Consider the following 14,750-nt stretch of genomic DNA (forward strand, 5'->3'; position numbering starts at 1 on the left):
ATTCGAACTCAGTGCCTCACGTGTGCTAAGCACGCAAGCGCTCTACCACTGAGCTACAATCCCAGCCCTCAGGTGACATTCTTGCCTTTTAAATTTTATTTTACCAACAAAGTTAAAACCCTCTCATCTTTCCTTCTTGAGCTCCATGAAAATCCTGTATTCAAATGCAACTAAATATCTCCAGTGGAATATTCCTATACATCACCGCATCCTTGCTTGCCCAAGTAAAACTTCAATTAAAAAAATACCAACTTCTAAATATTATCCAGTTGTTCAAGATAAAAGACGCCTTGGGATCCAAGTTCCCTTCCCCTCTCTCAGCCCTGTTTGCTAAGTTTTCAAGACCTAAATCTATTCTATATCGGACATTTCTCAGTACTGTGCTGGGTTCCCTCAGTCACCAGCCGGGTTCCAGCTACCATCAGCTCTGTTCTGAGTCACAATCTGTCCCTGCTCTACAGATCTTCACCCCAATGTCCCTGTCCTCTCACTAGAGGAAATTTCCTCACCCTAAAGCAAATTACTGTCGTGTCTCAGGATCCACGCCCTGGTCTGACTGCGGGGCCATATGGGAAGTATCTGACGCTTCATCAGGGCCAAGGTCGCAATCCTGCCAGCTTTTCGAGTCTTTCTGGCCCCGTTCTCCAAGAACGTGCCATTTGGCTTGTTCTCTCCTGCTCTGTCCCCGGGGATCTTAACCGATCCGCTCTTGTCACCAAGTCAGGCGCTGCTCCGCTGGACTCTCCCTCGTCCCTGGTCAACGCTTTCTGGTCTGTAGTTTTCCGGGCTTTATTTCAAGGTAGGGGTCCACGCCACATCTGAACAGAACGGAACCGAATCCGTGCAGAGCGATTACTGCAGGCAGTTTAGTTGAATGAGGGGAATGAGGATATTCCCGCCAAGGCTCCTGGGAAACGTAGTTCAGCAACCCGAACCGCTAGTCCCGGGGTCCGATGTGCAGAGCCTTGTCTGCGCAGGCGCAGGCCATCACTTTCTCCGCTAATTCTCCTGGGAAGTGGAGTCGGGCAGCCCCAGCTCAGCAGCCCTAAGGCTTGTGGGAATTCGGTTCTGGGGTTCCTAGGGCAACGCGCAAGCGCAATGCAGATTCAGGCTGCAGACTCCAGCTCATTGTGCTCTACTTGCGATGTGGTGGTTGCGGTTTCTGGCCGCGGGTGGAGGCTCCTCCAAGGGCAACCCTGCGGTGACCAGGCACGGTGGCCAGAGTCGCAGAGGAAGAGCGGGAGCGGTCGTTGGGTGGTCAGGTCTGGGGAGAGGGGCGGAGGGGAAGCCGAGGATTTCTGGGTTATGGTCCATTCTGGAGGATACTGACCAAATGCCCTAACTTTCCAGAATGTGTGTCTGAGATTTGATTCGGAACGGGGAAAAGAAATGACGGTCAGGAATGGGCATCTTGGGCTTGGGGTCCGAATGTGAGTCCATGTGGAGGACATTGTGGCGGGGCCTCTAGCATGTCTTGGATCGAACTCGGGAAAGCCCGTTTATATTTAGGAGGTAGGTATATTCCCGACGTGGTTCAGAGCCGGGCGTGAGGAACTTGCCTAGCGCAGGGACAGCCGCAGTGCAGCCCTTGCAACAGCTCCCTGGGGGACCTAATAAAGCCGCAGAGAGTGGGTTGCAGAAATGATTTCTGACCCCCTACTCCTTTCTCTCACCCATGCCCCACAGATACACTGTTTCTGGTCTGTCTTTGGCTCCAGGTCGCCCAGACGGCCCCAGAGAAGGACAGCCTGAGAGACATACACAATGAAGATCTAGTCTATTTAGCTCGCTTCCTTTTTCAGGAGAAAGAAGTCCACCTCCTTCCCCTCTTCCTCCACTCCTCTGGGGGTCAGCTGCCCTAGGAAGAAAGACAATTTCTTGATTGCTCAGCACTGCTTTAGAGTAAAGGATAGAGGATAGGTAGAAAGTGTGAGAACTGGTGCTGAAGCAGGCTTTCTGCAAGAAATCCAAATATTTAAAATATAGAATGGAAGACATTGAGGATTTGACTAAAGGAAAGATGTGATGGGGGAAATAGTGGAGGAAAAGAAAAGTACTTTGAGAAGCAGGAAAGAGAATTGCGAACAAAGAAAGACCGAAGAATTCATTGCTTTGGGATACAGGAGGACTCCTAGGATGTGAATGCTTGCTCACAGATTCACTCCCAGATGCTATGTGATAGTTTTTGACCCAGTCCTCTCCTCATTACAGGTGTCTAGACATTTCTAATCTCAGGAATCCTGCAGTTGCAAAGCTGCCCACCTGTCTCCTCAGCCCTTTGCCTGCTCCTAAGAGGGCTCATCAAAGAAGGAATGGCTGTCAGCTACCTGCCAACCATGGTCCTGGTGAGTGGAAAAGTGTTGCCTAAATTGCCTTCTAGATATGAAGAGTGCAAAGCTGTTTCTTTCCCCTGAGCAGGAGCTTTACTTCCATTAATCTCCTCCAGACACTTGACCCCTGTCACTCCCTCCCTCTTCCTACTGGGCTCATGGTAGTGGGTGTTGGAGCTAAGTAACTTGTTAAAGGTCTTACGGGGACTGGAACTGGGTTTGTCTGAAATGAAAATCTTTCTACTAGCACACTTTCAAGTGCTAGTAAGATTAGGGGTTTTTCTTGTGTTCATAGACTATCTTAATTTTGTTGCCATTCAACAGAGGTATATTAGAGATGCAAAATGTGCCAATTATTCTGATCTATACTGCAAACTCAGAGGTGAACAGCAGACACTGATAAACTGGTTCATGAGTTTGCTTCAGGTGTTTTCTTGGCTGCCTGCTGTGTATCATGACTTTGGGTGTAGGTAGCAAGCCTAATTGAGACTACCATAAGCAAAAGCTGGTATTTACCAGAAAGATACTGAGGTATCTATCTAAAGCCAAAGGCAAAGATTCAGCTGGACTTTTGCTGTGGAAATGGGGTCTAGAATAATCTAAAAGTCCTGTTAAACCCTTGACTTCTTTTCTGACTTCTGGTTAACTCTTTTCAGAGTACACCAGCCCCCTTGGCTCTTCTGTTGGCTAGGAAGACCAGTGATGTGAAAGTTGTTGACTTTTACATGTTCGGTAGCTTGTTCCTGAGAGAGATTGTTTCTTCTCTGTCCTTGTTTCAGAGTTTCAAAGAAAGGGACTAGTTGTAGTTGAAGGGACATTGTCTGAAGGTACAAAATAACTGTTTCCATGGGACGTATGTGTTCACACGCATGTTGGGGATGAGCAGATGAGCGGTTGAAGAAAAGCAGGAATTGCTGAAAAACAAATACACTTGTATATCACTTAAAAATGGAACACATTCTGAGAAATGCATCATTAGAAAATTACACCCTTTTTTAAAAAAATCTAACACCATAAAGAGTATTTATGCAAATCTAAATGATCCAGATCAATCACTCAATGTAGCCTTTTGATGCAAAGAAGAGATTCAAGAAATATGAGTTATATGAAGTTCTTGCCAGCATTAACACAACCTACTGTTTTATAGTAAACTAGGTGTGCATTCTAAAATATTGACAAAAAGTATAGCATAGTAAATACATTAGTCAGTAACATGGTTGTTTACTGTAATTATCAAATATTCGGTACTATACCTGACCATATATACTATACTGTTATATGACTAGCAGTGCAGTAGGATTGTTTACACCGGCATCACCACAAACACAAAAGTAATGTGTTGTGCTAAGACTTTGCAGTGGCTATAATGTCACTAGATAATAGGGATTTTTCAGCTCCATTATAATCTTATGGGACCACCTCTGTATGCAGTCTGTCATTGACCAAAACATTGTTATGTGTTGCATGATATGATAGGTGCCGAGTCCCTGAGCCATGTTGAAGATGCTAAGAAGATAAGGGAGATATAGAACTGCCTAAAGCCTTCTTGGAATTAATGGGCAGTGAGGGAGACTGAAAGTAAATCAAAGATCACAATAAAGTGGACCACTACTTTGATGAGCCCACATAAGTGACTATAGAAGCAGTCAGGGAAGTCTGTATTGCTGAGGAAGGAATGTCCAAGCTGAGACCTGAGTAGGATTTGGTCATTTGGGAGAGGGCAGAAGCAGAGCTGGGCATATTGAAGGAGATGGGAGAAAATGTTGAGGGCAAAAATGAATAGCAAGTGGTCCCAGTGTCCAATCACTATAACCTATCTCTTCAAAGTGGAGAAAAACTCTAAGATAAGGCCCTCGGAGATCTAGAGGAAATGTCTAACCAGCTCCCTATACCTCATAGTCCTGTGAATCCCCATAAGCTCGTCTCGGCTTTCCCAGAGTAGCCCCTGGTCAACAAGATTTGCTGGATTTGCTATTACAGGACTCAGTGACCTTCAAAGATGTGGCTGTGCTTTTCACCCAGGAGGAGTGGGGACAACTAAGCCCTGCTCAGCGGGCCCTGTACAGGGATGTGATGCTGGAAAACTACAGCAACTTGGTCTCATTAGGTAAGGTGGGTGCCTTGGAAGGTTCATCTTCACTTTTGGGGATCTTGTTAGGACCCTTAAATTGAAGCTACACAAAAGATTGGGTTGGAAATGGGCCAATTGAGGATGCTATCTTCAAAGCTGCTACTTCCCTGTCCTTGGTGTCCCCAGGCTTTTAGGAAATGCCTCACTTTTGAGGAAATGCCTTAAAAGTGGCTGGGAGTCAAAATCTCCCTGAACCCTTTCAGCAGGGTGGGACATGGAAGTGGATTGTCAGACCTGAGCCATCTCTTCCTCTTACTGTGAAGTTGTTGTCCACCCTGGATTTTCCTATCAGGTTACCTTTGCTAGGAAGTTCTGAGGCCCAGTCCTCATCCTTGCAATGATTTTTGTTACTATTATGAACAGATTTGGTCCATTTCTCCCCCTTCAAAAATAGGACTCTTAGGACCCAAACCAGATATCTCTTCTCAACTGGGAAAAGGGGAAGAATGGATCTCAGATGATACCTCAGGAGGCTTCTGTCTTGGTAAGAATCACAAGTATGGGGACATTGGGAGGGAACCCAAATGGTCAGGATAGGCATGAAATCTCAGCTAACATGCCAGGCCTCATTGCTGCATATGTCTCCAGGATGCATTGCCAAATTGTGGCACTTGTGCTTCTCTGAACCCTCCCCCTATGATTTTTTTTTTTTTTTCCTCTCCTTGTTTGGCATAGGTGAATAATATCAGTTTTAGAAAAGACCTAAAGTATCATCTGGGCAGTCATCCCTCAACCCCATGCTTGAACTTCCTAATCTACATCTGACAGTGTAATGCCTACTCGCATGTCTCTAGTGAGAAGGAACCACACTGGATTACACATAGCAGGGCAGCTTAAAGACCAGTTAAATGCCTATTAAGCTCCTCTTTTTCTAGCAAAACATTGCAATTTCTTCAACTACCTCATATTTCTTCATCCACATGTACATACATTAGACCAACATTTCATTGTCCTCTACCTTTTGCCAGGCACTGTGCTAGACTAAGTGCCAAGAGGGCCTGGTTTGTCATGTCTTTTGCTGTGTTGCTCATGCCTAGCACAGTGGTTGGCACCTAGTAAATGGCATAGACCTCTTTTGCTTGGGAGTGTAGAGAATACAGCAGTTTAGTGACTGTTGCTTGTCCTAAGGAGCTCATTTGGTCTGGGGACATAAGGGTCGGGGTGCATTTTTCCATGGTCACCTATATTCAAAAAGCTTATTACTTTATTTAAGATACTATAATATTATACTTTCAGCTATCATTTTGCATCCTGTAAAATATATTTGTAAACCTTTAGTTATTGATTTTTCATAGTAACCCACTGAAGTAGGTAGGAATTTATATCTTACAGAAAATAATTACCTACCCGGAATGTCTAGGACTCAATGTTTTGTATAATTTAAATATCTTCACTTCAAAACTTAGTTATCAAAATCATTTAACTTACTACAATAGAATTCTGAACAATCTGAGTTTCTATGTTGTATTACAACCAAACTAAAGTATTTTTACTGTTTCGTTCTATATTATACAAACGGGTTATGACCAAAAAGCAAGGGAAAAGGGATTGAGAAAAAGAAATTTATCCACGGTTCTCTCACTGTGGTATAACTGCTTTTATCTGAATCATTCATTCAGCCTTTACTCATCATTAATACTTATTTCCTATTGTACTGATGTGGTACAATAAGGAAGATTTTTTTTTTTTTTTATTTTGAAGAATACCTAGAAGGGTTTTATGGTCTGGTATAGGTGATAACCTGAAAACACAGACAATTCAGTTCAGTTCCTCCCAGGTCCTTTTCCCAGTCATGGAAAGTTGTCTTATTTTGTATCTTTCAATAAAATTCTATAGCTTTCCTCCCATTTTATTTCCCATTAAAGTTATAATTTATATGTGTATGCATATATGTATATTTTTAATAGAACTATTTTCTCTTTTGTTTTTTCAACTGAAATTTTGCTATAAAGAGTGCTAATTCTAGTTGGGCACTCTGGTGCATGCCTGTAATTCCAGTGGCTCCAGAGGCTGAGGTAGGAGGATACAGAGTTCAAAACCAGCCTTAGCAACTTAGCAAGGTCCTAAGTAGCTCAGTAAGACCCTGTCTCTAAATAAAATATGTAAAAAAGGGCTAAGGATGTGATTCAGTGGTTAAGCACCCTGGGTTCAATCCCCAAGACCAAAAAAAAAAAAAAAAAAGAAATGCTAATCCTTTCCACATGCATATTACTCTTTTGTCACTCTTAAATGATATTCACTTTTTAAGTGTTTATTAGATTCGTTTCTTAGTTTATCTCATTTGTTTCATTTATTAATGACTGTATAGGATTCCAAAGACCATATAGAATAATAATAGGATTTATTTCTGATTCTCAAAATATAGGTTGAGCATCCATAATCCAAAAATTCAAAATCTGAAATGCTCCAAAATTCCAAATTTTTTGAGCACTGACACACTGCCACAAGTAGAAAATTCCACACCTGACCTCATGGGACAGGCCACAGTAAAAATGCAGGTACACTAATAAAAGTATTGTATAAAATTACCTTCTATCTGAATTTTATGTTTAAGTTTGGATCCCATCTCCAAGATGTCTCATTATGTATATACAAATCCAAATCCAAAGAAATCTAAAATCTAAAACACTCTGGTCCCAGACATTTCTTCAAATAAGTCCTACTCAGCATGTATTGTATCTAGAACTTTTTCATTGTTGCACTCCTTACTCTTGGTTTAGAATAGACAGTTATTTGTAATCACAGTAAGAAAATGTCCTTCTGAGAGATAGCTTTCCTTTTCAAGTTTTCTGTTCTCTGGGCCATGAGGTGGTTGAGGGAGGAGAGAGCTAATATCTCAGCACTATACCCGGTGGTTTTGTGGGAATATGTATTTGCTGTCCCATTTAATTCTTACAACCTGTGAAGCATGTACCATTAACCCTGTTTCACAGATAACTGAGCCTGAGTAGGGATAACTAATCTAGACTAATATATTATTGCTATTAAGTGGTAAGTCAGGATTGGCAAAAGGCCAGCATGAGATCTATTTGCTCTTAAAACTTGCATTTTCTTCCCTTCTCCAAAATAATTATACAGAAATCGTTCATTTCTTAAACTCCGAAAACAGAAAGCTACCTGATTTCTTCATTTGAGTAGTTTTCTAATCACTTATAAAATTTCTTACTTATTACCCTGTTAGATTTGTGTTTTACTAACTGTACACTTTACCTTTTAACTTTAATGTGTTTGTTTTCTTGAACTTTAAAATGTATGCGTTTACAACCATGAAGAGTGCTTATCTAAGGTTTTAAACATCATGAATTAGGTTCTCTTTCTCATTTTTGTATTTGACCTGCATTTTTTTCTCTTAAATTTACTGGGAATTTTTTTTAAAGAGAATCATTTCTTATATATTGTTCTTCCATGCTGCAATTTTACTTCTGCACTTACATTATCGTTTCCTTTTTCCATTTGAAATGCATTTATTTTGAATACTGTATATTGAATATACAAAAAAAGAGTACATAATTTTTTGAATAGTTTAAAGAATGATATGAAAACAATACTCATGCCCTGCCATTCAGGTTAAGAAATGTAACATAGGTGCCCCATTGAAGTCCACTGTGATTCTCCTTATCACATCTTCCTCCTTGGACACCAGAGATACCCACTAGCTTGATTTTATACAGGTATTTCCCATGCTTCTCTTTGTGGGTTTTCCACATATATCTGTAGCTCTAAGCAGTATTCGTTTCCTTTCCATGTTTTATAACATAATATATATGTATTGTACTATGGAAGCTTTTCCACAACTTAATTTTTTTCCAAATCCATATTGAGGCATGTCGCTCTAGGTTACTTTTTAAACTACAGTTTGATACCCCTTTAATAATGTATTCATTCTCCTGATGTTAGTTACTTATGCTATATCCAGACTTATTCTTCGCTGTTGTGAATAATGCCAACCTGAATATTCTTATACATATTTTCTTACATAAATGGGCCTTGTTTAGGAGTTTCTTTGGGTGTATTCACAGATTTAACAATACTGGGCTTAAGGATATATACTACTTCAAATTTATTAGATATTCCCAGACTGTTGGTCAAGTTAATTGTTACAAATTACACTAATAGTTGATGCAAGTTCTTGTTACTGAACATCCTTGCCAAAACCTGGAATTATAAGACTTAATGCTGCTAGTCTCACTCCTGAGAACTGGTATCACTGCTTTCATTTACTGATGAGTTTGAACATCTTTTCATATGTTATTGATTATTTATGTTCTGTGACTTAAATATTCCTATTCTATGCCCATTTTGTATGGTAGCTTATCTTTTTTATTTATAGGTGTTACATATAGTCAGGAACCTGTACTCTATGTTATCTTTTCCCCTATCTATCTCTTGTCTACTAACAGAAGTTCTTATTTAACGAAGTAAAATACATCAGTCTCTTTTTGATCTTTATACTTAGTGCTTTCTGTTTCCTGTTTAAATATCGTTTTTCCCCTTAGATCCATAAGGGATGAACTTAGTCTTGTTTGTTGTCATATTGTTGGCATGCCAGGTTTCAATATGGGTTTGTTGAATGAAAGAATGAATCTATAATAATATTTACTTTTTGTCTTTTTTTAATATATGTCTTCTCAGAGATTTGCCTTTTTTAGTGGAATTTTTTAATGAATAAACACTTGACTTTGCTGGTCCTTTTTATTTTATCTTTATTAATTTTTGCTCCTATTTCTTTCCTTCAGTTTTTTGTTTGTTTTGTTTTGTTTGGAGTTTATTCAGTTTTTTTCCTTTTTCTTTATTTTTTCTTCAAGTAATATAAGCATTTAGTTTAATGAAACTCTGTGGGCTTTATTATAAACAATAATGGTTCCTTGTGCCCTTCCCCATTTCCTCTTCTCTTAAAGTAACCACCTTCTCTTTTTTTTGCTGATTATTTCATATATTTGTTTTCATGTCTCCAAGGAACATTTTTGTATTACTACTTTTCGACTTTTTTTAGACAATATTTATTCAATTTTTTCTATTAAAAGTGAGGATTAGTAGTGAGGTGTCTACTTTCTATGGTGCAGAGGCTATGAATGTGTCTCCCACTGTTCTTCATATCCCAGAGGATGGCCTTGGAGACAGTGCCCAAGGATCCACAGCATCTGTGGGCTTGTCTGCTGTGTTCACTGGTCAAGACAATAGACTAGTTTGAATATGATGGTTGTGATAATTTTGATACAAGCCTACAAATGAAGGGTAACCAAGAGATGGTGTATGAGTGCACCAGCTCTTCCTTTGATGGAATCATTGTGATGAAGAGACTAGAGGACAGTTGGGTCTCCAAGTGGCAGAAAGTCAGTAATTTTAAGCCAGGTGTATATGCAGCATCAGACACTGGTCGCATGCCCCAAAGAATTATGCAGGAACTAGAAAGTTGAGGAGTGGCCTGCAAATCCACAGACTCAACCATTAAGACCTAACAAGATGCAGGCTGCCAGCATTTTTGCTCTCTACCTCCTTCCTCTGCTTGTTTTTTTTTTTTTTATTGGGGAACTAAAGAGGCAGAACTTCAAATACTTCTTGCCCTCCGACTCTGAGAATCAGCAGACCATTGAGAGAGCAGTACATCCTGTCCCTGGGCCATTTTCACCTTCTTGGGACTATGGTGGAGGTGGAACAGGTTGAGGCTGGAGGATTCAAGAGACTGAATTGAGGGGAGAAGCTGCTGGTTTTCCTGTTCACTCCCAGGGCTGCCCTTGCCCATGGGCAGTACTTTGGGCCAAATGCAAATTAACATGAACCACTGGACAATTCTTAAAACCATGACTCATGGCTTGCCTCCCTCTCTATTTCTCTTAGCTGGGCACAGTAAGGGCTCACTTGCCCAGTAATCACCATCCCAGCATGGCAGAGGCTCCTCTGCTCTTGTCATCTGTCTCTGAACCTTCAAGGGTGCAACCTTCCTAGTGCGCTTGCTTGAGTTTTATTGGAAGGTCTGAGGCATGGTAACCCTCAGTGTAGTCCCATTGCCTAGTGACTGCATCCTGCCCTTTACACCTGGTATGTCAGTCTCCCTTGAAATCTTGAGGCTTCTTAACATTCTTTGCTCCTTGACTTTATTTAATACTACTAGTATGGGGCTTTGGGTAACTATATTGGCCAAAGTGAGTTATAAATTCTCATTTAAAAAAAAGTGAGGATTAAACCCAGTCTCTGCTCCCTTCATTTACTCATGCTTGTTATCTTTTCCATCCCCTGTCCTTCCAGCACAGATGTTTTGTAATTTTGACAGTTTCCACTTTCCTAAGTAACCTATTCCCAGATTTCATTGGTTCTTGGTTTAGTGTCTACAGGTAACTAATTTATTTGTTTGTTTATACTGAGGACTGTATCCAGGGGCACTGCCATTGGCACTTAACCACCTAACCCTTTTATTTTTTACTTTGAGACAGAGTCTCACTAAGTTGCTGAGGCTGGCCTCAAACTTGTGATCCTCCTGCCTCAGTCTCCTAAATCACTAGGATTACAGGTGTGTGCCACTGCATCCAGCTTATTGATCACAAATTTAATCTTAGTCCTTCTCTAAGTTGTCTTTGTCTCTTCTGAAGCCTTCGGATTTGCTTCATTCCAGAGCTGCCAGGCACTTATGTCTGATGCCCAGCCATCATCCTCTTGTGAATCCTCTACTTTCCTGTTCTGGACATCCTGTTCACTGTGTCTTATGTTGTCATCTTTCTTGGTTTACTCTCTTTTGGTGACACTGTCCTTCCAATAGCTTCCTAAGAAATTATGTATGGGAATATTTTTTGTAACATACTGTGTCATAGCATGTCTGTCTGTAAATATCTTTTTTCTTCCTTATGCTTTATGTATCAATTGAATGGGAAGAATTTAGCTTTGGAACTCATTTTCCTTCATGTTTTTAATATTACACCATTATTTTCTAGATCCCAGGCTGCTGTTAAAAAAAGACTCATTCTGGTTTATAATGATTTGGGACCTGTTTTTGCTCTTGAAACTTAGAGGTTCTTCTCATTTACTTGAGTAACCTTAAGTTTCTCAGAGATATGCCTTTGAGTATCATACGTTGAGCATTAGCAAACATTTGGTTGAGTGTTTGGTGAGGCTTTCCATCTAAAATTCCTGCACTTTCATTTTAGACATTTTGTTCTCTTACTCTTTGATTTCTTTCTTTCACGGAAGGCTTGATACTAATATTGAACATCCTATATTGGTCTTCTAATTTCTAATTTTCTTTCTTTCTTTCCTTCCTTCCTTCCTTCCTTCCTTCCTTCCCTTCCTTTCCTTCCTTTCCTTTCTTTCCTTTCTTTCTTTCTTCCCCCCGGCCCCCTTTTTTTTTTTTTTTTTTAATTAAAATATTTTTTTATTTTTACAGGCATATTTTGATTGATTGTACACAAATGGGGTGCAACTTTTCATTTCTATGGTTGTACACAATGTAGATTCACACCATTCATGTAATCATAAATATATATAGGGTGATACTGTCTGTTTCATTCTACTGTTTTTCCATCCCCACTCCCTCCCACCCCTTTTTCCTCTACACCATCCAAAGTTCCTTCATTCTTCTCTCCCCCCCACCACCCTCCCTTGTTATATACTGTCATACACTTATCAGAGAAAACATTCGGCCTTTGGTTTTTTGGGCTTGGCCTATTTCACTCAGCATGATATTTTCCAACTTCATCCATTTACCAGCAAATGCCATAATTTTATTCTTCTTTATGACTGAGTAATATTCCATTGTATATGTATACCACAGTTTCTTTATCTACTCATCAATTGAAGGTCATCTAGGTTGGTTCTACAATCTAGATATTGTGAATTGAGCTGCTATGTACATTGATGTGGCTGCATCACTGTAGTATGCTGATTTTAAGTCCTTTGGGTATAAACCAAGGAGCTGGGTCAAATGGTGGGTACATTCCAAGTTTTCTGAGGAATCTCCATGCTGCTTTCCAGAGTGGCTGCACCAATTTGCAACTCCACCAGCAATGTATGAGTGTGCCTTTTTCCCACATCCATGCTAACACTTATTATCGCTTGATATGATATGTTCTTGATAATAGCCATTCTAATTGGAATAAGATGAAATCTTAGGGTGATTTTAATTTGTATTTCTCTAATTACTAGGGACAATGAGCACTTTTTCATATATTTGTTGATCACCTGTATATCTTCTTTTGTGAAGTCTCTGCCCATTTCCTTAGTGCATTTATTGATTGGGTTCTTTGTATTTTGGGTGTAAAGTTTTTTAAGTTCTTTATCAACTTTGGAGATGAGTGCTCTGTCTGAAGTGTGTGTGGAAAAGATTTTCTCCCACTCTGTAGGCTCTCTTTTCACATTATTGATTGTTTCCTGTGCTGAAAAAACTTTTTAGTTTGAATCTTTCCCATTTATTGATTCTTGCTTTTATTTCTTGCGCTATGGGGATCTTGTTAAGGAAGTCTGGTCCTAAACCAATGTGATGGAGATTCAGGCCTACTTTTTCTTCTATTTGGTGAAGGGTCTCAGGTCTAATTCCTAGATCCTTGATCCATTTTGAGTTGAGTTTTATACAGGGTGAGAGATAGGGGTTTAATTTCTTTTTACTACATATCGATTTCCAGTTTTCCCAGCACCATTTGTTGAACAGGCTTTCTTTTCTCTATTGTAAGTTTTTGGCACCTTTGTCTAGTATGAAGTTACTGTACTTATGTGTGTATGTCTCCATGTCTTCTATCCTGTACCATTAATCTACCTGTCTATTTTGGTGCCAGTACCATGCCATTTTTGTTACTATTGCCCTATAGTAGAGTTTAAGATCTGGTATAGTGATACCTCCTGCATCACTCTTCCTGCCCAGGATTGCTTCGGTTATTCTGGGTCTTTTGTTCTTCCAGATGAATTTCATGATTGCTTTCTCTATTTCTAAGAGAAATGACATTGGGATTTTAATTGGAATTGCATTGAATCTGTATAGCACTTTTGGTAGTATGGCCATTTTGACAATATTAATTCTGCCTATCCAAGAACATGGGAGATCTTTCCATCTTCTAAGGTCTTCCTCAATTTCTTTCTTCAATGTTTTGTAGTTTTCATTGTAGAGATATTTCACCTCTTTGGTTAGATTGATTCCCAAGTTTGTTTTTTTTTTTTTTTTTTTTTTTTTGAGGCTATTGTGAATGGAGTTGTTTTCCTCATTTCCCTTTCAGATGTTTCATCACCTATGTATAAAAATGCTTTAGATTTATGCATGTTGATTTTATAACCTGCTATTTTGCTGAATTCATTTATGAGGTCTAGAAGTTTTCTGGAGGAGTTTTTTGGATCCTTTAGAGAATCAATCATGTCATCAGCAAATAGTGACAGTTGAGTTCCTCTTTTCGTATTCGTATACTTTTAATTTCTTTAGTCTGTCTAATTACTCTGGCTAGTATTTCAAGGACGATGATGAATAGAAGTGCTGAAAAAGGCATCCCTGTCATGTTCCAGTTTTTAAAGGGAATGCTTTCAGTTTTTCTCCTGTAAGAATGACGGCTGTGGGCTTAGCATAAATAGCCTTTACAATGTTCAGGAATGTTCCTACTATCCCTATTTTTTCTAGTGTTTTGAGCATGAAGGGGTGTTGTATTATGTCAAACGCTTTTTCTGCATCAATTGTAATAACCATATAATTCTTATCCTTAAGTCTATTGACATGATGGATTACATTTATTGATTTACAGATGTTGAACCAACCTTGCATTCCCAGGATGAACCCCACTTGATCATGGTGTGCTATCTTCTTAATATGTTTTTGGATGTGGTTTGCCAGGATTTTGTTAAGGATCTTTGCGTCTATATTCATCAAGGATATTGATCTAAAATTTTCTTTCCTTGATGTGTCTTTGCCTGATTTGGGTATGAGGGTGATATTAGGTTCATAGAATGAGTTTGGTAGGATTCCCTCCTTTTCTATTTCCTGGAATACTTTGAGAAGTATTGGAATGAGTTCTTCTTTGAAGGTCTTGTAGAACGCGGCTGAGAATCTGTCTGGCCTGGGCTTTTCTTGGATGGTAGATTTTTAATGGCTTCGTCTATTTCATTGCTTGATATTGATCTGTTTAAATTGTCCTCCTGGTTCAGTTTGGGAGGAGCATATGTCTCTAGAAATTTGTTGATGTCTTCACTATTTTCTATTTTGTTGGAATATAGATTTTCAAAGTAGCTTCTCATTATGTTATGTATTTCAGTGGTGTCTGTCGTGATATTTCCTTTTTCATCACGAATTTTAGTAATTTGAGTTTTCTCTCTCCCTTCTCTTCGTT

The 14,750-nt window shown here is 39.5% G+C and overlaps 2 protein-coding genes and 1 pseudogene across 5 annotated transcripts in view; all 3 read left to right on the forward strand.

The window, feature by feature from the left end:
* ZNF879 (zinc finger protein 879) overlaps positions 1-14,750 on the forward strand; it is a 261,034-nt gene that overhangs the window by 159,358 nt on the left and 86,926 nt on the right. The window lies entirely within an intron of this gene.
* ZNF454 (zinc finger protein 454) overlaps positions 962-14,750 on the forward strand; it is a 29,280-nt gene continuing 15,491 nt past the window's right edge. The window contains exons 1-5 of one of the 3 annotated variants that reach the window (XM_079144184.1): positions 963-1,262; positions 1,351-1,512; positions 2,212-2,345; positions 4,311-4,437; positions 4,856-4,945. In XM_079144184.1, coding sequence (XP_079000310.1) covers positions 2,313-2,345; positions 4,311-4,437; positions 4,856-4,945 — 250 coding nt within the window. In that variant the 5' untranslated portion in view covers positions 963-1,262; positions 1,351-1,512; positions 2,212-2,312. Of the gene's footprint in view, positions 1,263-1,350; positions 1,513-2,211; positions 2,346-4,310; positions 4,438-4,855; positions 4,946-14,750 lie in introns of all 3 variants that reach the window. The other 2 variants (XM_079144185.1, XM_079144186.1) reach the window with 2 other exon arrangements.
* LOC306663059 (transcription elongation factor SPT4-like) lies at positions 8,680-10,267 on the forward strand (annotated as a pseudogene). The gene has a single exon. The product of its transcript is annotated as a transcription elongation factor SPT4-like (transcript).

Source organism: Sciurus vulgaris, assembly GCF_902686455.1.
Source record: "Sciurus vulgaris genome assembly, chromosome: 6".
NCBI classification, from domain to species: domain Eukaryota; kingdom Metazoa; phylum Chordata; class Mammalia; order Rodentia; family Sciuridae; genus Sciurus; species Sciurus vulgaris.